The sequence below is a fragment of the Prionailurus bengalensis genome, chromosome E2 (genome assembly GCF_016509475.1).
Source record: "Prionailurus bengalensis isolate Pbe53 chromosome E2, Fcat_Pben_1.1_paternal_pri, whole genome shotgun sequence".
NCBI lineage: Eukaryota > Metazoa > Chordata > Mammalia > Carnivora > Felidae > Prionailurus > Prionailurus bengalensis.
The window spans coordinates 13,042,289-13,070,212 of NC_057352.1; the positions used below are offsets into that span (position 1 = coordinate 13,042,289).

Below are 27,924 nucleotides of genomic sequence, written 5' to 3' on the forward strand. Positions count from 1 at the left end.
AAACTGATGCATGGGTGGAAGCACTCTAGGCTCCGTGTGTGGATCTGGTTTGAATGCGTGCTTTGTGTCTTATGTAGGTCCTTGACGCACTCTCTCTTGGCCTCGGGCATAACCCTGGAGAGATCGGAGATTTTGTTCGTGTGTGTGTGTGTGTGTGTGTGTGTGCGCGCGCGCATGGTGTGAGGGTAGCAGGGAAGAGCGTAACCGGGAAGAGCGTAACCGCAGGAACTGGTGGAGAGGATCCCGCTGAGGTAGGCTCCAGACTCCCTAAGAAAATCGACTAGGTTTGCGCCCTCTCGATTTCTAAGGCTTCGGTTTGGGCGGTGACTGCATTGTCCAATGAGAATGGCGAATTTCTTCTAGGGGCCAATCCCGGAGGCCGCTCCTGTTGCCAGGCGCCCAGAAAGCAAGGAGTGAACGTCACCGGGAGGAGGGGCTAGAGAGTGGTGAGGCCGGGGAGAGGCGGGGCTTAGAGGAAAGCCGGTTGCTAGGGGACTAAGCGCCTCGTTCCCGAGAGGCGCGACTGGGCTTGCGCAGTGTTTACGCGAGCGCCGGCGCGCCGCGGTTTGAAAGGCCCGAGCCCTGTGCGCTTGCGCACTTTAGCCCGCGCAGGGAGCACCCCCTCTTCGCTTCCCCCCAAACTCGGACTTCTTTCATCCTTCGCGCCTGGCGAAGCCCAAGACGTTGACATGCCGGAGATCCGTCTCCGCCATGTGGTGTCCTGCAGTAGCCAGGACTCGGTGAGGAACTGACATGGGGGGAGGCTGGAAGACGTAAGGGAATCCCTGCGGGGGCACTGCGAGAACTTTGGGAGTGTAAAAGGGAACTTCACGGAAGTCCACGGCGGGTCAAGGGGAAATTCCAGGAGGCTATAAGGGAACTCTGGCAGAGGTGTGGAATGGGGGAACTTGCGGAGAGGACAGGAGGAAGTGGGGAGCTTCCAGGGGAAAATGTTATACGGGACTCAAGCAGAGTGTGGTGGGATTAACGGGGAATTTTAAATCTGGGGGATAGCAGAGGGCTCTGGAGAGCTGGGGACCGAGCTCTCATCCCTGTACCCTTACTTTCCTTTTTCTCCTCTTCTCTGCAGACCCACTGTGCAGAAAACCTTCTCAAGGCGGACACTTACCGAAAATGGCGGGCAGCCAAGGCAGGCGAGAAGACCATCTCTGTGGTGCTCCAGGTGATCCTGCCCTCCCCCTGTCTCCTTCCTAGTAGGAGTCTGGAGACTCAGGGTCCAGACACTGCTCTTCAGTCAACTGGCAGTGGGTTAAGCCTTCTGGACTTCAGCTTCCCTACCTGGAAAATGGGCAGTGTGATGGCTGTGCCCCTTGGCAGAGAACAAAGGTGGTCCAAGGACTAGGCCTAGGGTGACTATAGGAATCAGTGTGTGGCCTGGGTAGGTTGCTTCTGCTTTCTGAGCCTCAGTTTCCTCACCTGGAACAGAGTGAATAGTTTTCATGTATCTTGCCTTCTGAAGTCCTTGGGCTCCAGGTTGCAAGGTGTTCTGGAAGATCATGTAAGCCAATCAACCCCATTTTAGAGATGGGAAAACTGAAGCACAGAGAGGGGAGAAGTGAAATGGCCGGTCTGCGCCCCATTTCTGGAATGCTTGCCAGGTTCTTCTGAGTGCTTTTGTACGTGCTCTCACCCAACCTTCAGCCCAGACTCTGAAGTTGGAGGAAGGCTCAGAGGAAAAAGGGTGGTTTGACCCCAGGTGGTGACAGAATTCTAAACGGGCTAGTGGAAGGAGAGAGCTGAGTGTGTTTGAAGCATCTGCTCTGTGCTGGATCCTGGGCTGGGTGTTTTACCTGCGTGATCTCACAGGGGCCGTTAGCACCATCAATAAATAGCTTGCTAAGACTCGAAACCAAGTGGGCGCTCTGAGCCACCTTGTCACACTTGCTGTGTGTTCATACGCTGGCTTTCTTGATTTTGGCCATATTCCTTCTGAATGAGGGGTGTTTGGGGAGGGATGTTGGGGAGCAAGGCTTTCGTGATTGTGTTGGACATATTCTCAGTCTCTCTCTTGCCCAGTGGTTCCAAAAAAGTTTTGGGTCACAGACCCTTTTAAGAATTAGAGAGAAGCGGGGCGCCTGGGTGGCGCAGTCGATTAAGCGTCCGACTTCAGCCAGGTCACGATCTCGCGGTCCGTGAGTTCGAGCCCCGCGTCAGGCTCTGGGCCGATGGCTCAGAGCCTGGAGCCTGTTTCCGATTCTGTGTCTCCCTCTCTCTCTGCCCCTCCCCCGTTCATGCTCTGTCTCTCTCTGTCCCAAAAATAAATAAATGTTGAAAAAAAAAAAAAAAGAATTAGAGAGAAGCTGAGGATTCTCTCCCCAGGAAAAGTAAGACTCTAAGACTTTCTGATTTTAGTTGAAACATCTAAGTGTCTAACATAGTAATAATAATAATAATGAGAGCTAATATTTATTCAACATTACAACTGCCAGTTACTGTTCTGAACTCCACACATGGCTTAAGTCATTGAATCCATAAAAACCCCATGACCTAGAGTCTGTTATTACCTCCATTTTACAGATGAGGAAACTGAGGCCCAGGGAGGTTATGCCACTGGCCTAGAGCCAATGCTTTAAACTGAGAGAGGTACAGGTTGCTCACGATCCAGTCTTGGGATCTGGGTTCAAGTCCCCAGCTCTCCCTCTTACTCATTCTGTGACCTCAGGCAAATGTTTGCCTTTCTCTGAACATCTTTTCTCATCTGTCCATTGGGAATAATGAGATCTAAGCCCAGGGTTATTGTGAAAACTCGGTGACATAATGTCTGGACAAGTGCTCCATCAACATGTAGATGTTTGTGTAAAGGGAGGGATTCATGTTTTTATTACTGGGTGACGATTCTGCTGGGCCCTCTGAGGATCAGGTGACCCCAGGAGAATCACATTCCAGTCTATACCCCAGTTGCAGTGGGAGCAGAGAGACCAGAGGCAGAAGAGACACGATGTGGGGAGGGGCCAGAGCAAAGCACAGGATTCTCTGGTCCAGGAGACAGGGAGGTATTGCAGCTGTCACCGAAATGGGAAACCCAGAGAAGGGGCAGCTTGGGAACCTGTAGGTGGAATGTCTGGTGTGCTGTGACTTTGGGACATCCAAGGGGAGGTACTCAGGAGACACTTAGGAATCGGAACTGAACCCGGAGACAGAGGTGTGGAAGTTGTCAGCACAGGGGCAGGACCTATAGACTCAGGAGTGAATGGATTCTTTTTTTTTAAGTTTATTTGGAGAGAGAGGGAGCGGGGGAGGGGCCGAGAGAGAATCCCAAGCCGGCTCCGCACTGTCAGCATCGGGCTGCCACTGGCAGTGTGGAGCCCGACACAGGGCTCGATCTCACAAAACCGTGAGATCATGACCCGAGGTGAAATTAAGAGTCAGATGCCCAATCGACTGAGCCACCCAGGCGCCCCAGGAGTGAATGGATTCTTATGTTCATTCATTCATTGAGTAATTTTTTATGAAGCACCTCCTGTAGGCCAAGCACTGTTTTAGGTCCTGGGGACAGGACAAGACACAAATATGTCAGTCCTGTGGAGCTGTCATGTTAGTGGGAAAAGTGACCTAACTTTTCTAACATGTCAGATGGTGGAAGAAAATTCACCCATCAAGAGGAACGGAGAATCCTGCAGCTGGGGGAGAAGGCAGTGGCAGGAGGTTTTTATTTTAACAGGGATCCAGGAGGGCCTCCCTGAGAGGGTGACATTGAGCAGAGTGAGCTGTAAATATCCAGGGAGGAAACACAGACTGTGAGGCGGCCTGGCGCCTGGCGTGCCGGAGGAGCCGCAGGGGGGCTGGTGCGGGTGCAGTGGATTTAGCCTGGTGGGGGGGGGGCAGGTGGGACATGAGCTAATGGGGTGGGGGTGGAGGGCCCCCAACACACCGAAGGCCTGAAAGCCACCGTTAAGTACTTCAGCTTTTACTCTGGACGAGACAGGAGCCACTGAAGGGCTCTGAGCAGAGGAGGAGCAGAGTCGGACTTCGGTTCCTACAGAACCCTGGTGTCCGTGTTGAGAATTAAAGCACGGGGGGCGAGTACAGGAGCAAGCTGCACAGCACCAGCCACGTTAGAGACACTTCGGGAAATCTGACCGCATTCGGCGACTGCCAGGATGCAGGGCGAGTCCAGATTCATGGTAACTTTGGGTCTTTTCAAGCAAGTGAACAAGGCAGAACTTTCTGGACACCGATGCCCGTAGACTGATCTGTGGCACGTTCTTCTCCCCTGTTTTTTTTCCTCCAAACAATATGATGCAACATCTGGGTATTGCCACACAGGGTTCAACCCTCTGCTCGTGATGGCCACACACACCTTTTTTGTTTGCGGCAGCTGAAGGAGGCTCCGTGGATAACTTGCTCCCGGGAGGGGAGTTCCAACTTCTTGGCTAACCGCTCCTGGGCCGGAGGGGATGGCTGGGACCAGGTCCAGATTGCTCCGGTGCCCCACTGACATGCGCTCTTTGAGAGAAATGCTCAACAGGGGCACCGGTTAAGTGTCAGACTTCACTCGGGTCACGATCTCACGGTTTTTGCGAGCTCGAGCCCCACGTCGGGCTCTGTGCTGACGGCTCAGAGCCTGGAGCCTGCTTTGGAGTCTGTGTCTCCCTCTCTCTCCCCCCCTCCCCCGACTCACACTCTGTCTCTCTCTCTCTCTGTCAAAAATAAATAAACATTAAAACCAGAGAGATGCTCAACAACAGGGTGGCACACGTTTGGATTTTGTTGCTCAGTGGTTTTCCAACCACTCACTTGGCCCCCATGGTGTTTCAAATTGGTTTTTATTTGTGTAACGTGTACAGCAAAGCACACGGTTCAGTGAACCCTCACACATGACAACCTACGTGCTCCCCCCCCCACATGGGTAACAGAACGTGCCCAGCCCCCCATCGCCCCCTGCACTCCTTCCTGTCACCGCCCCCCACAGGGTAACCACCATCCCTGACTTTGAACCGCACAGGTTCGTGTGGCCTGGTTTGGGATTTTACATAGATGGAAGCACGCAGTATAGACGTCTGTGTCTGGCTGCTGTCACTCAGCATCCTGTTTGTTACTTTGATCCCTGTGGGTGGGTGTAGCCGTGGATGGTTCGTCCTCATTTCTGTATGGTGCTCCATGGTTGGTGATAACCCTTGGACTTTATTTCTTTTAAAAATTTTTTTCGTTTATTTATTTTTGAGAGACACAGCCCAAGTGTGAGTGGGGACGGGGCAGAGAGAGAAGGAGACACAGAAGCCGAAGCAGGCTCCAGGCTCTGAGCTGTCAGCACAGAGCCCGATGCGGGGCTCGAACTCACAAACCGTGAGATCATGACCTGAGCCGAAGTCGGCCGCTTAATTGACCGAGCCACCCAGGCGCCACTGAGGCTTATTTGACTTACAATACAGCAAATGTCAGCATATATAGTTCACACGCACCAACTCTTGAGTCTTCAATGATTTTACAAGATCAAAAAGTCTGAGAACTGTGGCTCTCAGGAGGAAGAAAAGTCTTGCAGGTACACACATACCCACGCAGGGGGTGTGCATCTGTGCATGTGTGTCTAACACAGGAAGGAACCCTGAATCAAACAGTCCAAACTGGTGGCCAGCCACCAAGTTTTATAAGCGGTCCATGCTGTCTTTGAATACCGATTAAATTCACTGTCACCATTTATTTATTTAAAAAAAAATTTTTTTTAACGTTTATTTATTTTGGGGACAGAGAGAGACAGAGCATGAATGGGGGAGGGGCAGAGAGAGAGAGGGAGACACAGAATCGGAAACAGGCTCCAGGCTCTGAGCCATCAGCCCAGAGCCCGACCCGGGGCTCGAACTCACGGACCGCGAGATCGTGACCTGAGGCGAAGTCCGACGCTTAACCACTGAGCCACCCAGGAGGCCCCGTCCATTGCCCTTTTATTAGCTGAATTTTTTGAATGAGTATCATGTGTATACAGTGCGAAATTTAAAGGGCACAAAAGGGTTTACACCTCCCTCTCCTGGCTTCCACCCCCTCCCACTCTGTCCACCGGCAACCACTGTTAGGAGTTTCTCACGTGGCCCTCCTGGGTCACTGTGTACATACAAGCACGTTAATATCCACCTCTTCCACCAAGTGCCTAGTATGGACACTATTATTCCCCATGCTTTCTTTCAAATGACAATGTATTTTGGAGACCTGCTGCCACTGGGCAAAGTTCTACCTTATTCCTTTAATTTTTTTTTTTAATGTTTATTTTTGAGACAGAGAGAGACAGAGCGTGAGCAGGGAAGGGGCAGAGAAAGAGGGAGACACCGAATCTGAAGCAGGCTTCAGGCTCTGAGCTGTCAGCCCAGAGCCCGACTCGGGGCTAGAACCCAGGAACCTAGGGATCATGACCTGAGCCAAAGTCGGATGCTTAACCCACGGAGCCACCAGGTGCCTCTACCTTATTCCTTTAAATGGTGCATAACACTACCTTTCTTGGACATGGAACCTGTTTGTTTGATGTTTTGTTTTGTTTTGTTTTGCAAAGGAACAGGGAGGGGCAGAGGGAGAGAGAGAGAATCTTAAGCAGGCCTCGTGCTCAACACAGAGGCCGACTCGAGGCTTGATCCCATGACCTGCGATCATGACCTGAGCTGAAATCAAGAGTCAGATGCTCAACCCGCTGAGCCACCCAGGCGCCCTGGAACATTTTTCTTTCTTTTTTTTTTTTTTTTTTTTTTTTTTTTAACACAGTGTCTCTCAGGAACTCTGTGAACCTTCCCAGCTGCATTTGTTTTACTGTCATGAGTTAGGTCTTCTTCCTGAGAAAGGTGCACATGAACCTGGCCTCAGAGGACAGACAGTTAATGCTTAAGCCCTTCTCCTAACCACTGACCCTAAACAGTCTTTTTTTTTTTTTTTTTTGAGATAAAATCCACGTAACATGAAATTCACCATTTAATCATTTCCAGTATACAGTTCAGTGGTTTTGGCATTTTGACAGCGTCCTGCCATCACTGCCGTTAATTGAGGACATTTTCAGTGCCCACAAGAAACCCCATAACCGTTCCATATTTACTCCCAGTTCCCCTCTCCCCAAGCTGCCCCCAGCAGCCGCTGGTCTACGTTTTGTCTCTGTAGATTTCCGGACGTTTCACATAAATAGGATCACACGCTATGGCCTTTGTGTCCGGTTTCTTTCACTGAACCACGTTTTTGAGGTTCCTCCGTGTCGCGTGCATCATTACTCCCATGTCTTTCTACAAGAACACTGTTCCATTACGTGGACATACCCTACAATGTACATCCATTCAGAAATTGATGGACATTTGGGTTGTCTCCATGTGTAAACACTAGGGTCTGGAATTCTTTATCAAAAAGAAATACTGGGCACCTGGGTGGCTCGGTCGGTTAAGCATCCGACCTCAGCTCAGGTCATGATCTCACGGTTCGTGAGTTTGAGCCCCATCTGGGGCTGCGTACTGACAGCTCGGGGCCTGGAGCCTGCTTTGGTTTGTGTGTGTGTGTGTGTCTCTGCCCTTCCCCTTGTGCTCTGTCTCTCTCAAAAATATTTTTAGAAAAAGAAGAAGACATATGGGGGAGTACGTGTGCATGTTTAAAGTAGAGGTAGTTGATGTATGCAACTAACATCACTCAGGGTATAGATAGGGGCTTGTGCTTTGTCATGTGGGAGAGGTAAAGATGTTGAGTTTTTACCTCAAGGGTTAAAATAGGGGAGTTGAGAAGGAGTGTTGGTTTACAGTCAGGCAGGTGGGTTCCAAATTTCTCTCTGGTTTCCAAATTTCTGATAGACAGAATAATGGCCCCAGAAAGATTTCCCATCCTGATCCCTGGGACCCGTGAATATGTCACTGAACACGGCAAAGGGGATGTTATAGATCTGATCAAGTTAGGGATCTTGAGACGGTGAGATTGGCTTGGATTATTTGAGGGGCAAGGAGACCCAATATCATCACAAGGGTCCTTATAAGGGCAAGAGGGGGGCAGGAGAGCCAGAGAACGAGATGTGGAGATAGAAACAGAGGCCGGCGTGATGCTGTTGCTGGCTTCGAGGGTGGAGGAGGGGCCACAAGCTGAGGGATACTTGTGGCTTCTAGAAGCTGGAAATAAGGCAAGGAAACAGATTCTCCCGTAGAACCTACGGAAGGAACGCAGCCCCGCTGACACCTGGATTTCAGCCCACGTAAGACCAAATTTCAGACCTCTGACCTCCAGATCTGTAAGAGGTATTGCTTTCTGCCAGTAAGTTTGTGGTAATTTGTTACAGCAGCAGCAGGAGACTAATACACCGAGCCCCTGGCACGCAGTGAGAATCTGAAAGTGTTGGCCGTGATGACCCCTTTGTGACAGATGGGGACACTGAGGCAAATGCCTCACCAAAGCCACCTGGTCAGGAAGGGCAGAGCCCGAGTTACGATTCAGGGGGCATCTGTTCCTTCAGCAGGTGGTTAGTAGGGGCTTCCCGTCCATCTGTCCATCTGTCCACCAGGCGCGTATCGAGGTAACAGTAGCAGCTGATATTTATGGAGCACTTGCTCTGTGGCAGGCACTGTTCAAAGGGCTTTGTGTGTGTTCCTCACTGGAACCTTCACACGACTCTGAGTTAGAAGTTGCTACCGTCCCCATTTCACGGGTTAGGAAACTGAGGCACAAGGGGTGAAATGAAACTATTTGCTCCGGGCTCACACAGCACTAAGTAAGCAGAGCTGGGAAGGGCCAGACCCTGTCCTTGGTGTTCAGGACACAGTGGGGGGTGGCTTAGATCTCGTGTCTGCCCTCGTGGAGCTTAAAAGTCTGGTGGGGGGAAACAGATGGGCGACAAATGGAACTAAAAAGTGTAGTTACGTACATAATATTGAGTGGGGATACTGAAGAAAAATAAAGCAGGGCTAGGGGTAGAGCATAGCACCTGGTTAGGAGGTGAGGGGCCAGCCTACTTAGGTTGGCCTGAAGAGGTGACATCTAAGCAGAGACCTGAATGACGGAAAGAGCCGGCCGTGGGAAGGTTTGAGGGGAGAGTGGTCTGGGCAGGGGGCATGGCACGTGCAAAGGCCCCGCGGTGGGAAGGAGCTGGCCTCTTCTTGGCACAGAAGGAAGGCCCGCGTGGCCAGAGGAGAGCCACCCGGTGTGTCAGGAGGCTGAGAAGTCAGACTAGGACTTCCTGGGCAGCGCCACACACTGTCCCAGGACTCAGAGCTGGAAAGGCAAGAGGCCAGCTTGGCTCAGCCTTGGGAAGCCCCTTCCCGCAGCACCGCCTCTTTCTCCGACACACCTGTGATGTGGTGGAGGCGCACGTGTGGGACGCCAGCCAGCCTGCCTGGGCTCCAGGCCCCGCTCTGCCACTCGCCAGCTGTGTGACCTGGGGGGCGTTACGTAACCGCTTCCTGCCTCCGTTTGCTCACGTGTTAAATGGAGATAATAATAGCCCCTGCCTGGCAGAGCCGTTGTGAGGAGAGAAGACAGACACATGCGTGACGTGTCTGGTGCAACGTGAGCACTTAGATGTTTGCTGCCAGTGTTACTGTGGTTGTTATTCTGAGTCATCTGAGCCCCCTTCAGGAGGAGGGTTATTATGACGGCCCGCCCATCCCCCACAAAAGGAAACTGCCGCTCAGAGAGGTTGCGCGTCACCCAGGGTTGCACAGCTTAGAAACAGCAGGGCTGGATTTGCACCCAGGCTTGCCTCCCCCAAGGCCAGGCTCCTTCCTCCCATGTAGTGATGTCCCTGTTTCTAGCAGTGTGTAGGTGAAGTCTGGGCGACCTCCTGACTGGGGGTGATAGAGCCGACTAGAGCGTCAGACGATCCTGGGGGTGGTGGCCTAGGTACCTTTGAGTGTTGTTAATAACTTGCCACTCTCTTGAAAAAAAAAAATAATAATAACTTGTCACTCTAGGAGCCAAATAAAAGAGCCCCAAACTGGAAAGAAGACTTGCCTCAGCCGTTCCTAACTGCCTTCCACCCCCACATGGCTTTGTGTGCTTTAACTGTCAGCGGGGAATAGCGGAACGTTTGCAGGAAGCCCTCCTACGGGTAGCTCTTTTCCTCTTTCAGCACGTAATTAAATTGTCCAGCGTTGACTAATAATGCCTCCTGATTGACAAGGGTAGAGCGCCTACTACCTGCTGTGCAGTGTGGCCTTAGTCTTCATGTGTATGACCTTGGGTCTGGTGATTATCCCCATTTGACAGATGAGCAAACCGAGGCTCCAAGAGGTTGGTTATATGACAAGGTCGTATAGCTAGTGTGTGGCAGAGCTGGGATGCAAACCCAGGAGTCAGTGGTGAGCAAAACCACACTGGGCTCCTACCCTGAGGGAGCATCCATGGAGTCCTGTGTGACTGGGGGTAAGAGTGACACACGTGCCATTTGTGTGCATGATTAAAAAGAAAAAAATTTCAGGGGTGCCTGGGTGGCTTGGTCGGTTAAGCGTCCGGCTTCGGCCCAGGTCGTGGTCTCGCAGTTCGTGAGTTCGAGCCCCGCGTTGGGCTCCGTGCTGACAGCTCGGAGCCTGGAGCCTGCTTCGGATTCTATGTCTCCCTCTCTCTGCCCCTCCCCCACTTGAACACACACACACACACACACACACACACACACACACACACGTGCTCTCTCTCTCTCAAAGATAAACATTAAAAAATATTTTAAAAATAAAATAGAAATTGTTTAGTCTGAGAGAGAGAGGGAGCATGAGTGGGGGAGGGGCAGAGAGAGAATGGGAGAGAGAGAATCCCAAGCAGGCTCCACGCTGCCAGCGCAGGGCCCGATGTGGGGCTCGAACTCACAGAACCATGACATCATGACCTGAGCCGAAGCCAAGAGTCGGATGTTTAATCCACTGAACCACCCAGGCGCCCAGTGTGTGTGACTATTCGAATGACGTTGTAACTCTGGCAGGTGCTACCAAGGAGGGCTCCGTGGTGGCGCGTTATACACCCATCTGGCAGAGTCTGGAGGAGTTGGGAGAACAAGTATAGGGGCTTACGCCTTCATTCAGTGAATATTTTCTGAACTCCGACCCTGGGCCATGCCCTGTGCCGCGTGCGGGGGACACGGTGGCCCCACTCACCCTGGCCTCCGCGGTGTCACAGAGTTGACATTGCAAGGAGCCCAGAAGGGGGTCGTCCCTCTCCCGAAGTGCCACAGTGAGCCCAGAGGCAGAGCAGGCACTGACGGCGGGCTCTCCCCCTCCCACAGCTGGAGAAGGAGGAACAGATACACAGCGTGGACATCGGCAATGACGGCTCGGCCTTCGTGGAGGTGCTGGTGGGCAGCTCGGCCGGAGGGGCTGGGGAGCAAGACTACGAGGTAAGCAGGGCCTTGAGATGGGCCCCACGCTGTTCCCTGCCCCAAGCACCCCCGTCACTGCTCCCCGCGCCCGGGTGGAGATGAGTCACACTGCCCTCCGCCTCTGGAGGAGCAGACCCAGGTGATCCACTGCGCACCAGCACAGACACCCAAGTGCGCATCGGGGTGGTGTGAACAGCCAGAGGCGCTGGTTTGTTCTAAGAGGCCGTCGCTGCTTGAGAGCAGAATTGCTTTTCTCTGGTCCCAGAGGTTCTCACAGATGTCCTGGCAAATTGAGATTCCGTGCTGTTTGGGATGCCTCTGTTAGTCACTTTATATGCGCAAACGTTTACAAGGAGGAATGCCTTTTGCTCTATTACAAGTATTTTAAGAGTTGGCACGATCTTTTGTTACTGGTTGAATTCATTAGCGCTGGGCTGGGGAGATCATAGTTAGCCAGCTGGCTAATTCACAGAATGTCTTGGGGTAGAAATAAACCTACTTGAAAAAGCAAGTTTATAATTGTAAGTAAACAAACCAGTTTTCTACAAGGTGAGGATTTTTCTTACAGTGACTAATGGTTTTTAATGGAAGGATATTTTGCATCCGATAAAATGAACAGATCTTTTTTTTTTTAATGTTTATTTTTGAGAGAGAGAGAGAGAGAGATTGAGAGAGAGAGAGAGAGAGAGAGAGAGAAGGAGAGCACACATGAGCGAGGGAGGAGCAGAGGGAGAGGGAGACACAGAATCAGAAGCGGACTCCAGGCTCTGAGCTGTCCACACAGAGTCCGACGCGGGGCTCGAACTCACAAACCGTGAGTTCACAACCTGAGCTGAAGTTGGATGCTTAACCGACTGAGCCACCCAGGTGCCCCTAAAATGCACAGATCTTAATGTACAGGTCAATGTGTTTTGACAGCTGTGTACATCTGTGTAACTGGCCCCAAATGAGGACACAGGGCAACAGCCCTGGAAGGTCCCTCACACCCCTTTGCATTCACTCCCCAAACCCACACCCTCACCAGCTCAGGCAGCCTCTGGTCTCTTCTCTGTCACGACAGGCTAGCTTTGCCTGTCCTAGAATTTCCTACAAATGGAATTTCACAGTTTATACTCTTTTCTCGTGGCTGGCCTTTTTCACTCATCGTCCCGTTTTTTGAGATTCTTCCCTATGGCATGTCAGCTAAGTAGTGTTCAGCGTAGGCAGAGACCATGATTTCTTCCTCCATTCTCTTGTTGATGGGCATCTGGGCTGTGGCCACTTTTTGATTATTATGAATAAAGCTGCCGTGAACATTTTCGTACAAGCCTCTGCATGGTGATCTCTTTAGGGTAAATACCCAAGAGTGGGATTGCGTGGTCTTAGGGTAGATGTAGGTTTTAACCTTCTTAGATATCGACAGTTTTCCAAAGTGGTTGTACCATTTTATATTCCCTTCAGCAGTAGATGAGAGAGTTCTAGTTCCTCCACATCCTTACCTATATTGATGTTGCCAGAGTTTTTAATTTGTTAAATTTCAGCCATTCATATGGCAGGTGGTGGTACTTTAATATGGATTTAATTTGTATTTTCCTGGCAAGTAATGACATCGTATAACCCTTCGTGTACTTTTTAGCCCTTCATTTATCTTATTCTGTTTAGTGTCCATTCAAGTCTTTTTCTTGTTTTTTATTGGGCTGTCTTGCTGTCATGGATGTTAATGATGGGTTTGTTTATTTTTTTCCGTCTTTTTTTTTCAGATACGTATGTTGCAGACTCCCCCCTTCTCATTATCTTTAAATTTCTTGTATTAAAGTATAATTAACATACAGTTTAATATTGGTTTCAGGTGTGCAGTGTAATGATTCAGCAATTCTGTACATCACTCAGTGCTCATCATGATCATTATCTAACAGTGCCTTTTGATGAGCAGAAGCTGATGAAGTCCAGTCGATCAAGGTTTTTTGTTCTTTTTCTTTTTTTTTTCTTACTGCATAGTGCCTTTTGTGTCCTATAAAAAACATTCACCTGTCCCAAAGTAATGATGATAGTCCCTGTATTAATTTCTCATTGCTGCTACAACAAATGACCACAAACTCGGTGGCTTAAAACTGTAACACAGACTTACTGTCTCACAGTTCTAGGCGTCAGAAGTCCAAAATCAGGTTCAGGGGGCTGAACTCTTGGTGTTAGCAGGACGGCTCCTTCTGAAGGCTCTAGGGGAGAATCCATTTCCTTACCTACTACAGCTTCTAGAAGCCACATGCATATCTGTTTCTTGGCCTGTGGCCCCTTCCATCTTCAAAGGTAGCAACCACAATACTGTAATATGTTTCCATCCTCACTTTGACTCTGACTTTCCGGCCTTGCCCTTTATTTATTTTTTTTAATTTTTTTTTTTAACGTTTATTTATTTATTTTTGAGAGAGGGAGAGAGAACACAAGCAGGGAGGGGCAGAGAGAGGGAGACACAGGCTCTGAGCTGTTAACATAGAGCCTGACGTGGGGCTCAAACCCACGAACTGACGTTGGGTGCTTAACCCACTGAGCCACCCAGGTGCCCCTCACCCTTTCATATAAAGACCCTTGTGAAGACACTGGGCCCACCTGGATAACCCAGGCTTATCTCACCATCTCAAGGTACTTAATCACATCTGCAAAGTCCCTTTTGCCATATTCACAGGTGCCAGAGATTAGCACATGGCCCTCTTTGGGGTGCTGTTATTCTGCCTACTGCCATCTTCCGTGTTTTTTTCTAGAAGCTTTATAATTTTAGATTTTACGTTTATTTATTTGTTTGTTTTATTTTGAGAGAGAGATAAAGAGCTAGAGGGGAAGGGGCAGAGAGAAAGGGAGAGAGAGAATCCCAAGCAGGCTCTGCACTATGAATGCACTCATAGTGCAGAGCCTGATGCAGGGCTCAAACTCATGAACTGTGAGCCGAAGTCAAGAGTTGGATGCTTAACCGATTAAGCCAGCCAGGGCTCCCTAGATTTTACATTTAGATCTCTGATCCATCTCAAATGAATTTTCCTATATTGTATGAAGTAGAGGACAAGGTCCTTTTTTCCTTTTTTTTTTTTTTTTTTTTTTATGTTTGTTGAAAATACTAAAAAAAAAAAAAGATTTTCCAGGCACCCATCCTTGGGTCAGCGCATTCCTCTGTCTCTGGAGTGTACTGTCACTTTTTGCTAAACAAAAACAAAAACAAAAAACTTTGGGGCGCCTGGGTGGCGCAGTCGGTTAAGCGTCCGACTTCAGCCAGGTCCTGATCTCGCGGTCCGTGAGTTCGAGCCCCGCGTCAGGCTCTGGGCTGATGGCTCGGAGCCTGGAGCCTGCTTCCGATTCTGTGTCTCCCTCTCTCTCTGCCCCTCCCCCGTTCATGCTGTCTCTCTCTGTCTTAAAAATAAATAAACGTTGAAAAAACAAAAACAAAAACAAAAACAAAAAACTTTGCTGCTTTAACTCTAAAGAAAGGAGAAAAAAAAAAAAAAAGATTTTCCTGGGGCACCTGGCTGACTCTGTCAGTGGAGCATGTGACTCTTGATCTCAGTTGTAAGTTTGAGCCCCACGTTGGGTGTAGAGATTACTTAGAAATAAAATCTTTAGGGGCATCTGGGTGGTTTAGTCAGTTAAGCCTCAGACTTTTGATCTCGGCTCAGGTCACGATCTCACCATTTGGAGTCTGAGCCCCACATCGGGCTCTGCACTGACAGCATGGAACCTGCTTGGGATTCTGTCTCTCCCTCTCTCTGCTTCTCCCTCCCTCTTTCACCCTCTGGCTCTCTCAAAATAAATGAACTCCAATAAATAAATAAAGTAAAATCTTTAAAAAAAGGATTTTTCTTTTCCTACCGAATTGTTTTGGCTCTTTTATTGAAAATTAATTGATCATAGATATGTAGGTTTATTTCTGTGCTCTCTATTCTGTTTCATTGATATGTATGTTTATCTTTAGGTCAGTACCCCACTGTCTTCATGATAAATATTGAAATCAGATTGTGTTGGACTTCCAACTTTGGTTTTCAAGAGTCCCTTGATTATTCTAGATCTTTAACATTTATTTCCATGTACATTATTAAACCAGCTTGTCAATAAGTTTATTTCTGACTTACAGAAAACTTACAAAAGTAGTACAAAGGATTCCCCTATAATCTTCACTCCGATTTCTCAAATGTTAACACATATGTACGTATTTTTTACTGAACTGAAAGTCATTTGCCCATGTTATTCCTGTTAACAACAGCAGATATTTCCGAAAAAGAGGGATATTCTCTTAACCTCAGTACATTTATTAACGGTAGGAAATTAATGTTGATCTGGTCCTCTGCCATCTGATCTCAGACCTTATTCAGATTTTCTTCGTTATCCCAGTAACATTCTTAATAGCAGAAGAAAATTCAGGATCGTGCATTGCATTGATTTGTCATGTCTGCTCGGTTTCGTTTCCCTGGGAGCGGTTCTTGTGACTTTCTTGGTATTTTATGCCGTTGACGTTTTGGAAGGGTAGAGGTCAGTGACTTTGTAAAATATCACTCATTGTACAGACTGTGTGACGTTTCCTCATGACGAAATTTAGGTCATACAGCTTTGGCCCGAACACCACAGAGGGGATGTTGTGCTCTCAGCGCGTCGGATCACAGAGCACACGCTGTTGAGCTGCTCTAACACTGATGGTGTTAACTTGGGTCATTTTATTAAGGACCAGGTTTGGCCACTGTGAAATTATTGTCTTGCCCTTTGGAAATGAATAAGTATCGTTTAGGGAAATACTTTGAGGCTGTATAAATACCTTGTTTCTGCACAAACGTGCAGTCACGAGTTTTCGCATCTGTTACTGGTTCTTGCCTAATTATTGCTGCTGTTTGAATTATATTCTAAAAAAAATTTTTTTTTAACATTTATTTATTTTTGAGATAGAGAGAGAGCATGAACGGGGGAGGGTCAGAGAGAGGGAGACACAGAATCTGAAACAGGCTCCAGGCTCCGAGCTGTCAGCACAGAGCCCGACGCGGGGCTCGAACTCACGGGCCGCGAGATCATGACCTGAGCCGAAGTCGGCTGCTCAACCGACTGAGCCACCCAGGCGCCCCTGAATTATATTTTTTAAAAAAATGTCATTTCCCAGTTGTTGATAGTATAATAACAACACAGTTGATATTTGTGTATCGACCTTGTATCTTGTGACCTTGCTAAATTGAGTTACTAATTCTTGTAGGAGAATCCTGTGGAATTTGTGTAGATCCCTGGGGATTTTTTTTTTTTTAACAAAGATAGTGACACTGTATGTGAATAAAGATAGCTTTCTTTCTAACATTTATGCTTTTGTTTTTCCTTTTTCTCATTTTCTCACCCTGGCTAGTATCTCTAGTACAATGTCAAATAGAGCTGGTAAGGGCACACATCCTTGTGTTGCCCCTGATCGTACAGGGAAAGTGTTGAGTCTTTACCACGAAATACGATGTCCGCTGGAGATTTGGCTTACCCGTGTCCATTGTCAAGTTGAGGACGTTCTTTTCCAGACTTGCTTTCATGAGAGCTTTTTCGTGAACATGTGTGGACTTTAATCAAGCGCTTTTTCTGATCTGTGAGGTACATTTTCACAAACGAGGGTGTCCTTTAGCAAACATTCTCGTTCTCAAGGTTATATTAAGTTGTAAAAAGGTAAACTGAAGCACGTTGAATTTTGGCCAGTTTATTTGAGCAAACCATGCAAATCAGGGGCCCAAACTGAAAATGATTAGGAGTGCTGTGTGGGCAGGCTAGGGCAGAGTTTTTTGTTGTTGTTGTTGTTTATAATTAAGCTAGCGCCTGCTGCCACAACTTTGTTTTTAAATGTTTATTTATTTTTGAGAGACAGAGAGCAAGCAGGGGACGGGCAGAGCGAGAGGGAGACACAGAATCTGAAACAGGCTCCGGGCTCTGAGCTGTCAGCACAGAGCCTGACACAGGGCTCGAACTCACAGACCACGAGATCATGACCTGAGCCAAAGTCGGATGCTTTACCAACTGAGCCACCCGGGCGCCCCAAGCAGAGGTTTTTGTAGAGAAGATGCCAAAGCAAACCGAAGAAATGACTTAACTGGCTATAGCTTTAAACGATTGCCTCGTTTGGAAAAATCTAGTTACTTGGTAGCTGTTAGAATAGTTGTTCTTGAATTTCATTCTCTCAGACTTGAGAAATTTAGTCCGCTGTTTATGATTCGTTGTGTATGCATTTAATTTTCTGACTCTGGCTTAGGTTTGGGTTTATTCACAGAGGTTCCCTCATCACTAGAGTCACCCACTTGGGTCTAAAACCCCCACTTGGTAACTGTTTTAACAAAGTCAGCGGTCCTTGGAACTATTAAGAAAAGTTCTCTGTTCTTCCTGGCATAGAGATTTGGATCAACATTCTATTTATAACGATGACAACTGAGGAAGTGTGTTTTTAGCTAAAATTCTATCGTATCTGTGTAGGTGAACGTCTATTATTCGCCTTCTATCTAGCAAGATGAAATGGCTACTCAGGGCTTTATCTTTTCAAAGTCTGAAAATGCCTATGCCCAAGAGTAACTTCTAACCAGGACTGAATTAAAGACTCCAGGACTTGTGATGTTTGGCTTCCACCCAGAGACCAAGTAGGGCTGGAAGAGTCAAGGAAGAAAAGGAAATTCAAGGGCAGAGCAGGGCTGGTCCACTTTGGTGTCGCCTGTCCAAATCAGGCGTAAGGCCCCGACTGTCATAACCGATACCACTTTCTACAAAATAAATGTGTTCTTTTCTTCCCTCTCCAAATTCTACAAGGGAGATACATAAGCTTTCGAGGTTAAAACAGTCTAGAGAATAAAGGTTTAACCCCAGAGCCTCAAACACAGTGTTGGATAATAAAACAGTCTGGACAGCTAGAGTTGTTTTCTCCTTACAGTGAATGACAGGAGCCTGTACTGAGGAAATGAACCTGTGAGTGTGGACCACAGCTGCCCACCACAGTCTACCTTGCCCCTTCACCGTAGTTACTCGATGGTAAATTCAGCTCCCCTGTCAGCTCAAAATCGGGCCCTTTGCTAAACAAGTCAAGGCCAGGGAGATGGCTTTCCTTCTGTATAACCGGCCTTGTCTTTGTTGTTTCCTTTTCATAATCAGAGCTGAGCACAAAGAGACCGATAGATTCCATGCTTTCCTCAGCGAAAGGCTTTGTTTTCTGATTTCACAAATCTCACGGCATGCCCGTGAGAAGACACTAAGTAAAACAGAATATACCCACCTCAAGTTGGATCACTGTGTAAGAAAATTTATCGTTTCCTGAGGAGGGGAGTGCAGCATTAGGCAGACCCACAGTTGATCTGGCAGTCGGAGGTGGAGGGGGCTCGGTTGGCATCTGTTGTTTCTTTTGGACTTGCCTGCGGGATTACAAAATGATTGCTGCTGCTCCATCCATCACGTAGTAGCACCCAAAGCAGGAAGTGGAGGAAGTAGAATGGCAGAAATTCAGTGGCTCTCTTCCGTCCTGTTTCTCCGTGTTGAGGAAAGAAGATCTATCCCAGCAGCCCCCAGCACCCTTCCTCTTACCATCCCATTGGCCGACTGGTTCATGTGCCCGTCCCCAAGCAGCCATTGGCAGAGGGAATTGGATTGCTTGGACCAATCCTGGTTCACCCCTTAGTGTTGGGCACAGAGCTCTCCCACTCTTTTTCAAAACTGCCTGGACCGTTTGATTCTCTTTTGTCCCTTCATCACGCTGTCATGATGGAGCTCCCTTTGTTTCTTTTTTTTTTTTTTTTTTAATTTTTTTTTTTCAAAATTTATTTATTTTTGGGACAGAGAGAGACAGAGCATGAACGGGGAGGGGCAGAGAGAGAGGGAGACACAGAATCGGAAACAAGCTCCAGGCTCTGAGCCATCAGCCCAGAGCCCGACGCGGGGCTCGAACTCACGGACCGCGAGATCGTGACCTGGCTGAAGTCGGACGCTTAACCGACTGCGCCACCCAGGAGCCCCCCCTTTGTTTCTTTACACTATTAAATATATTTTCTTTGTGGCGCCTGCGTGGCTCAGGTGGTTAAGCTTCTGACTCTTGGTTTCGGCTCAGGTCATGATCTCACAATCTCATGAGTTCAAACCTCATGTCCGGCTCTGTGCTGGCAGCACGGAGCCTGCTTGGGATTCTCTCTCTCCCTCTCTGCCCCTCCCCAACTCGCACTTGTCTCTGTCTCTCTCAAAATAAATAAACTTAAAAAAAGTAAAAATGTATGTATATACACTTTCTTTTATATTGTGCGTTTGATCATTTCAGTGTATGCAGCCTTTGTGAGTCTGAGTCTGTACTTTGTGGTTTCTGTTGCTTGTTTCCACGTGCCTCACAGCAGTGTGTGTGTGTGTGTGTGTGTGTGTGTGTGTCTGTACTCTGAGAAGGCGTCTGTGGGAAATCTCTGAGGACTGGTTTGAAGTACATTCCTCCAAAGAGGATTTGCCATGGTGTCAGGTGACCCTGTCTGTGTACGTGGGACCACTCAGAGCCTTCAGCTTGGGTTTTTCCATGCAGATAGCTAATACGAATCTTTTACTCCAAATGCTCAAGAGCACAGACTTGTGCTTAGGAATCCTCCAGAGAAACTGTTCATCTTTTCTCTGCTGTCCTCCAGAACTAAGGCCTCCCACTGAGTCACTCCACAAGGCACATTTTCCCCTAATTTGTTCATGGAGGGTATTGCCCTTCGAGGTGACTCAGCTCTGTGTGATTTGGTGGTGGTAGCCTCTGAGCTACTCTTCTTCCTGGCTTGGAGCCCAGGCTTTGTCCTCTGTCCCCCTTCTGCCCCTGCCACCCATTAACATTAAATTCTCAGGGCTCCCGGGTGGCTCAGTTGAGTGTCGGACTTTTGATCTCAGCTCAGATCGTGATCTCACGGTTCCTGGAGCCGAGCCCCGTGTCGGGCTCTGCACTGACGGTGTGAAGCCTGCTTGGGATTCTCTCCCTCTGTCTCTGCCCCTTCCCCGCTCTTGCTCACTCTCTCCCCAAATAAATAAACATTAAAAAAAAAAATTAAATTCCCTGGCACCCAGAGTCAGCACTCAGTGCCACCCGCCCTATCAGTCAGGGTCCTGCCAAGACACTGAGAGTCACCAGTTATTTTAACAGAGAATTTAACATAAAGAATTAGCAACTAGGTATTGGACCAGAGAGGCAGGAAGAGTAAGGTGTGGTGAGGTAATGCAGGGAGCAGCTACCTCCCCTAGGGCTGGGGGACCGGAAGGACAAGGTTGGAATTACTGAAACTTAGATGCTCAGAAGCTTCGAAGTGGGGTTCCTCAGAGCTGAAACTCGGACCCTGAGGGGCGGGCGCTGGAAACCCTGGGAGAGGCTGCGGGATGCCGGTTCTGCTGGTGTTAAGAAGCTGAAACCAGATTCATCTGCTGCCCTGGAGCAGCTGCAGAAGCAGGAGCACGCGAGGGGTGACACTCACTGGAGCTGCTAGAAGGAGGGAGCTCGTCCCTCCACCCACCTCCCTCCTCTTGCCTCTCAGCCTCTCTCTCTCTCTCTAGCTCCCCCTGTTGGCAGTGCCCTAGAAGGAGCGGCAGGAGAAGCAGAAATGTCCCCGAGCGAATCACTTAATAACTGGTGCAGCTCCCCTACCCCATTGGATTCTGCTCTCTCCTTTTTTTAAATTGTTTGTTTGTTTGTTTGTTTGTTTGTTTGTTTGTTTGTTTAGAGAGAGAGTGAGAGCCCGAGCAGGGGAAAGGCAGAGAGAGACAGAGAGAGAGAGAGAGAGAGAGAACCCCACAAACCGTGAGATGGTGACCTGAGCCAAAATCAAGGGTTGAACGCTTAACTGACAGAGCCATCCAGGTGCCTCACTTCTCTCTCATTTCTGGCCGCTGATCATTCCTCTGCCTTTCCATTGACTCAGCCGTGCATTTCCAAAAGGCGTTTGAAAATTAGGCCAGTCGTTGGGATTATTCTGTGCGGGAGGTTCCTTAGGTGGTGTAGCTGGCTCTGTGGCCGGATATAGAAGACTCCATGAAAGAATTTAGAGGAGGTTCATTCAGACTTGGCAGTGGAGGGCTCTCACTGGAGCCTGTGTCAGGGAGGAAGTGACTGGAGGCCCAGAAGCAAGGGAGGGGACAGCCGTTGAGGTGCAGGCTGGATCTGGCCTCCCTAGCCCCTACTTGGGCCCCTGTTCTTTTTCCAGCCACTAGGAGGCGTCATTGAAATCAGTCAGCCCTAGTTCTCCTTCGATGTGCCTTCTTCCAGGTCCTGCTGGTCACTTCGTCTTTCATGTCCCCTTCTGAGAGCCGCAGTGGCTCAAACCCCAACCGCGTTCGCATTTTTGGGCCCGACAAGTTGGTCCGGGCAGCAGCTGAGAAGCGCTGGGACCGCGTCAAAGTCGTTTGCAGCCAGCCCTACAGCAAGGTACCTCGGGTGGGAGCTGAGGGTGCAGGGTCCTCGGTCCTGGGCAAGGAGGGGGGTGAGGGGCCAACACCGAATCCCAGAGGACTGAGCTGGGAGGACGGGGCATCTTGTCTCCCTGGGGGATTATGAGGCAGCTGGGTCCCAGAGGTTTCTGAAGTGGGTTTGCCATCCTTCTCACAGGTAAGGCTTCATTTCCTAGAGGATGTCTGAGAAAGGCAGACTGCAGGACCTCAGGGGAGGAGAAGGGGGGCTGCTGACTTGTTAGAGGAGGAGTCTAATAGTTACCATCATGGGATCCGGGGTCTGACGCTGGGCCCACCACTTCTTAGCTGTGTGACCTTAGGCGAGTGACTTAACCTTTCTGGCCTCAGTTTCCTGATCCTAATAGGGTTGCTGTGGGTTAGGGATGCTAAGCTGTGCTACCCAAGAGACTCAAGTATATCATGACACCACACCGTAGAGGTAGACTTCTTACCCATGGACCTGTCTTTGGGAGTGTCTGGCCGGTCATCCAGGCTCCCCTAGCCGGTAGAGCGGGAAAGAGCCTGGAGCAGTTCTGTGCTCCCGAAGCGGTGCACAGTGCTCCCTCCCATTCTGTAGTCAGGAATTTGAGCATGTGGGAGAGGATTCGCTTGGACACCGGCAGCCTTTGTCACTCGCTTTGAGGCTGACGGAGCTGATGCACGTAAAGGGCTTGTCGCCGCACCTGGCCCAGAGTCAGGGCTCACTGCCAGCTTGATGCCGTATTGTTGCCATTGTCCTCTGGGCACCTCCCTAGACATGTGTGTCCATAGGAGGGAAAGAGCCAGAAGGGGGTTTCCCCAAGGGGCTCTGCCTTGGCCGCACTTCTTGACTCGCACCCTCCTTTCCCAGGACTCCCCCTATGGCCTGAGTTTTGTACGGTTTCACAGCCCCCCAGACAAAGAGGAGGTGGAGGCCTCACCCCAGGTAAGCTCTCCCCACCACCTCCCGGAGCCCTCTCCCTACCTCTTCACCCCCACCTGCCGACAGCCACTCACCGTACTGACCTTGCGAGACCTTAGAAGGTGACCAAGCTTGGCCAGTTCCGCGTGAAGGAGGAGGATGAGGGTGCTAACTCCCTGAGACCCGGGGCCCTCTTCTTCAGCCGGATCAATAAGACATCCCCCGGTGAGTGCGGAAACGCGAGTCCCCATTGAGTCCAGGGTTGGAACCTGGACTTGGGTCTGAGGGAGGAGGAGGCTAGAGGCTCCCAGGTCTGAGGGAGGAGGGAGCTGGGGGCCTGGATCGCTACCGCGTTACGAGAACAACGCTCTGCCCCATGGGTAGGAGGTGAAGGGTCTTAGGGCCCAGCCCCCTCACCCTGGATCCACTTTCTCCCTCTGTAGCCACAGCCACCGACCCAGCAGGACCCAGCTACGCAGCTGCTACGCTGCAGGCCTCTAGTGCCGCCTCTTCGGCCTCTCCAGTCTCCAGGGCAGTGGGCGGCGCCTCCAAGGTGAGATTATCAGAGCCTGGTGGGGTGGAGAAGGAGGGCAGAAGCCACAGGCCTCGACTCATCCCAATCCCTCAGCCTCAGGAGTCCCCCAAAGGGAAGAGAAAATTGGATTTGAACCAAGAAGAAAGGAAGATGCCCGGCAAAGCATCAGCCCAGCCCTCACCACCTGCCCTCAAGAGACCCAAATGTGAGCCCTGGATTCCTTGTTGTCACAGGGGCCTGTGTTCCTGCCTCCTGGGAGAGGAGGGCTGGGGGCCTGGAATCCTGGGGTCTGCGGGAGGAGGGGCTGGGGGCCCTAGACTCCTGGGTCTGCGGGAGGAGGGGCCGGGGCCCCTGGCCCCTGGGTCTGAGGGAGGAGGGGCTGGGGTTTAGTCCCAGCAGTACTAAATGAACCTACTCTTTGGCTTCCCCAGTGCCAGCTCCCACCCGTACCCCAGCCAGCAGCACCCCAGTCCCCGCTTCAGCACGAGGCACAGTGCCAGGGAAGACCCGAGAAGCCACGGAGCCCAGGGGGCCCCGAGCTGGCCCACAGGAGCTGGGGAAGATCCTTCAAGGTGTGGTGGTGGTGCTGAGTGGCTTCCAGAACCCCTTCCGCTCAGAGCTCCGGGACAAGGCCCTGGAGCTGGGGGCCAAGTATCGGCCAGACTGGACTCCAGACAGCACCCACCTCATGTAGGCCGGCGCCCTCCTCCCCGCCGTGCTCCCCGCCACCCCTCTGTCTCCTCCGTCTTACTTTCTGTTTCTTCCTGTCTGCCCGTCTCTGCCTGTGTCTCTTCAGTTCTCTGTATCTTCTGCCTCTTTTCTGATTCCTACATCTGTCCCTTGGTCTCCTAATGTCTTTTTCTGTTTCTCTCATGGCCTTCGCTTTCTCTTTTATTCAGGTCTTTCTTCCCCTCTGTCCTCGACCCTCTTTCCCGTTTGCCCCTCAGACCACACCTGGCTGACCACACCTTCCTTCTTCCCCCACCAGCTGTGCCTTTGCCAACACCCCCAAGTACAGCCAGGTCCTAGGCCTTGGAGGCCGCATCGTGCGGAAAGAGTGGGTGCTGGACTGTCACCGAATGCGGCGGCGGCTGCCCTCCCGGAGGTGAGGCCTCGCCGGATTCATGGCTACATACACGCATGCGCGCGCACACGCCATTCCTGCCCCGCATCCCGTGGCCCGTGCCGGGCAGAGCTGGGGATCTGGAAGGAAATCAGACCGGGGCCTCCGTACGCGGAGAACACAGGGCGGACTCGCCCAGCGTCAGCAGGCTTCTGAGAGGAGGGGCGGGGGCTGTGAGGCTGCGGAGGAGAGAGGACTCGCCTGGCGCCCCGAGGCTCCGTGAAGTCTGCTTCAGGAGCATGAGAAGCATGGCAGGCTGGAGAAACAGCATTCGAAAGGCTCATGCGCCTGGCATGTAGGAAATGCCGCGTGAGCAGGAGCTGTTAGGGTCCAGCTAGGGGAGTCCCTTTCCTGGAGTGTCAGCCACGTAAGGAACCGTGAATGTGGCCTCAAGGTCTTTGAAACAGGTTCAGCGGGGCCCTTCCAAAGGTGGAAGGTGAGGCATCCTGAGTGCTTCACAAATGCCAGTCCCCGTGGCTTCCTGAGCACCCCTCCGCAAGACAGGATGTGCTGTTTATCTGAGGCCTGATTCCTCCCCTAGGTACCTCATGGCAGGGCCAAGCTCCAGCAGTGAGGATGAAGGGGGCTCTCACAGCGGCAGCAGCGGGGATGAAGCCCCCAAGCTCCCCCAAAAGGTCCTATGCCCCCTGTCTTGGTGGGGGAGGTGCGGTGGGAGGAGGACGTGGGTCTGTGGTGGTACCCCAAACTCTCCACTCCTGCCTTCTGTGAGAACACACGCTCACGCCCGTGCTGTCCCCTCCCTCCTCAGCGCCCTCAGACCAAAACCAAGCCCCCTCAGGCAGCAGGACCCAGCTCACCCCAGAGACCCACAACCCCAGAAGAGACCAAACCAGCCTCACCAGGGCCTCGGGAAGATACTGACACTGAGGGGGAACAGTCAGGTCAGAGCCTGAGAGGGGAGGGCCCTGGACTCCTGGGTCTAGGGAGGAGAAGGGGCTGGGGGCCTGGAGACTCCTGGGTCTGAAGGAGAATAAAGCTGGAAACCCAGATTCCTATATCTAAGGAAGGTGGGGCTGGATTCCAGACAGTGGATCTGGGGGAGAGGAGGCTGAGGGTCCCAGGTAACTGGATCTGGAGGGCCCTTGAGCTTGGGGGTTGGCATGCCTGCATCTGTGTTTGGGCAAAAGACTGGAAGGGAGGATTACCAAGCACGTGCCTTGCATTGACTAAGCTTCCACCTGCAGAAGAACTGGGCAATGGGGCAGAAGATTCTGGGGATACTGAGGATGAGCTGAGAAGGTAAGGCAGGGCTGGGGGTCAGGGTGGCCCCAGGCTCGGGTGGAGGGGATCTGATCTGCACGCTCTTCCCCCACCCCTGTTGGCTCTCTCAGGGTGGCCGAGCAGAGAGAGCAAAAGCAGCCCCCTGACCAGGGGGAGAATGGCGAGGACCCGTATGCAGGATCCACAGATGAGAACACAGACAATGAGGGTCCCCCAGAGTCTCCCGACCTGCCAGTTCCGGAGCTCCCAGGTAGGAAATCCCTCCCTGCCTCCCGAAGTGGGATTGGTCTTTCTCACTTCTCCGCCAGCCCTGGGATCGCCGCTGCTTCCCCTGCTCCTCGTGACTTGTGACTTGCCCCCCCCACCTCCTTCCCCCGCAGTTCCTGCCTCTGCTACCTTCTTGTTGCCTTGGGCCTGTTCCCTTCTGTCTAGCATCCTCCCACGACTTCTCTCTCGGTTCCCCCTCCTGACTTCCTGCTGTGACCACCTCCATCATAGCCCAGGGCTTTCCACCCAAGTGCGAACGGCACCTCCCTCACCTGCCCCCCCCGGGTTCGGTTCTGTTGGTGTGGGATGTCACCCAGGCACACAGACGATGTGGGCACCGATCTCTGTTGGGACCCGGGTGATGTTGGCATTGCTGTTTGTCACCCCAACATGAATGCGGGGGGAGCAGGCTGGGGGGCAAGGGTCAGAGCCTCAGCCAGTGGAGAATGGAGGGAGAAGATGGGCAGCCAGCGCCTGAACAGAGGTGAGGGTCGGTGGCCACTGGAAGAGGCCGTTTCCACCTGGCTCCTTGTGGGTGATGGGCACGTAAGTGCTTTGATCCTCCATGGCCCCAGAAGTGGCATCAGCAAATTGATGGTCTGGAAAGCCCTACTAAAATGGAACAAAGGAAAGAGGCATCCAGAAGGTCAGAGCCAGAGAAGGCACTGGCTGAAAAGGGGCGAGGCAGCCAAGGTGAAGAAGTGACAGGCTACAAAGCTTTTAACCGCACGGAGCTAGCTAAGTGCCACCTGCCCATCTGGGATTTACCTCATGTAAGAAACACATTGCAGTAATAGTAATTCGTCTTTCACCATTAAAGAAAAAAAAAGCTCCAGAAAGGTTCTGATGGGCCTGCCCAACTGGGAACCGTCTGTGAGCGACATCTCTGCCAGGGTGTTCACAAACACCCCTCTCCGTCCACTCCACTGGCCTTCCAGTCCTGCCTCCAAGTGTTCTGCGGCTCCCGGCTGGTGCTTTGAAACTCCAGTGGCCTCACACTTGGCTCTCCCACCATCTCCCCTGCAGACTTCTTCCAGGGCAAACACTTCTTCCTGTACGGGGAGTTCCCTGGGGACGAGCGGCGGAAGCTCAGCCGATATGTCACAGCCTTCAATGGGTCAGTCTCCAGGGGGTGGGGGCAAGGGTAGGGAGGAGGGGTTGTGGGAAGGAAAGCGATCGGGCCCGTGGAGTTGGTGAAGGGCTGCAGGGTGGGCACAGGCCTTGCTCGCTCTGCTGGGCATCCCTGGATAGATAGCTTCCCCTCCCATCCCCTTCTCTAAAATGAGGCTCCCCCGACCTGCCTTCTGAAAGGATTAGCAACAGTGGGAGGCCTCGGTTTTAGGGCTGTGGCAAGGTTGGCACGTGGGAGAACGGAAGGGGGTGCCCAGGTAGCCCTTGGGAGATGTAGGTGAGGAGGGAGGGAGGACGGCCTTGGAGGACAGTTGGGGGCTAAGATGTCCAGAGAGGGGACACCAATCCTCTGCTTCCCTCCTTCTCCCGCCAGGGAACTTGAGGACTATATGAGCGACCGGGTCCAGTTCGTGATCACGGCACAGGAGTGGGACCCCAGTTTTGAGGAGGTGAGTTCCAGCAGGGCAGGGAAAGGGCCACCCAGCCCGCCCTTGCGTCCCCTCCGTCCCCTCCTCACTCACATGTTCCCATGTGCACCCCACTCCACCCTGCAGGCCCTGATGGACAACCCCTCCTTGGTGTTTGTCCGCCCCCGATGGATCTACAGTTGCAACGAGAAGCAGAAGTTACTTCCCCACCAGCTTTACGGGGTGGTGCCCCAGGCCTAAAGTATGAGCCTGCGTGTGTGTGCATGTGTGTACTCAGGCGCACACACACCCATGTGCGCACACACACAAGATGAGCTTAATAAAGGTGACCTGTTTGGAACAGCTGGCCCTCTGTCTTACTTGGAAGTCTCCCAGAGGCTCCCAGCTTTCTGTCTTATGTTTGGTTTCTCCTTCCCTCTGAGGGCCAGGTGTCTCAGCCACCTTGAGACTCCTGTCCTGGGGTCCTGGAGAGAACGAGTAGCTCTCCATCAGGGGGTTGGTCAGGAAGAAGCTCTTTGTGACTTCTCCCTGGCCGTTTACCCCTGTGGTGGCAGGGAACTGAAGTTCTGAACCTCTGAGCCCATTCCTGGGTCTTGTTTGTCCCTCGTGGGCCCTGGGCTGGAGGCCTGGGTGCTCATGAGG

General features: G+C 51.3%; 1 protein-coding gene across 3 annotated transcripts; it reads left to right on the forward strand.

The window, feature by feature from the left end:
- The first annotated feature begins 511 nt into the window (after window positions 1-511).
- On the forward strand, window positions 512-27,622 carry XRCC1 (X-ray repair cross complementing 1). Of its 3 annotated transcripts, XM_043598707.1 has the most exons (17): window positions 512-740; window positions 1,091-1,183; window positions 11,171-11,281; window positions 21,474-21,632; window positions 22,506-22,580; window positions 22,676-22,781; window positions 23,000-23,109; window positions 23,185-23,296; window positions 23,523-23,781; window positions 24,080-24,196; window positions 24,756-24,849; window positions 24,984-25,116; window positions 25,420-25,474; window positions 25,567-25,706; window positions 26,750-26,840; window positions 27,228-27,303; window positions 27,409-27,622. In XM_043598707.1, exons 1-17 carry the CDS (start codon window positions 690-692, stop codon window positions 27,520-27,522), a joined length of 1,896 nt encoding a protein of 631 aa, XP_043454642.1. In that variant the 5' UTR covers window positions 512-689; the 3' UTR covers window positions 27,523-27,622. The 3 variants fall into 3 exon arrangements, with proteins under 3 accessions (XP_043454642.1, XP_043454644.1, XP_043454645.1); XM_043598709.1 differs by lacking the exon at window positions 11,171-11,281 and having other exon boundaries at window positions 532-740; XM_043598710.1 differs by lacking the exons at window positions 512-740; window positions 1,091-1,183; window positions 11,171-11,281 and adding an exon at window positions 16,567-16,834.
- The last annotated feature ends 302 nt before the right edge of the window (window positions 27,623-27,924 follow it).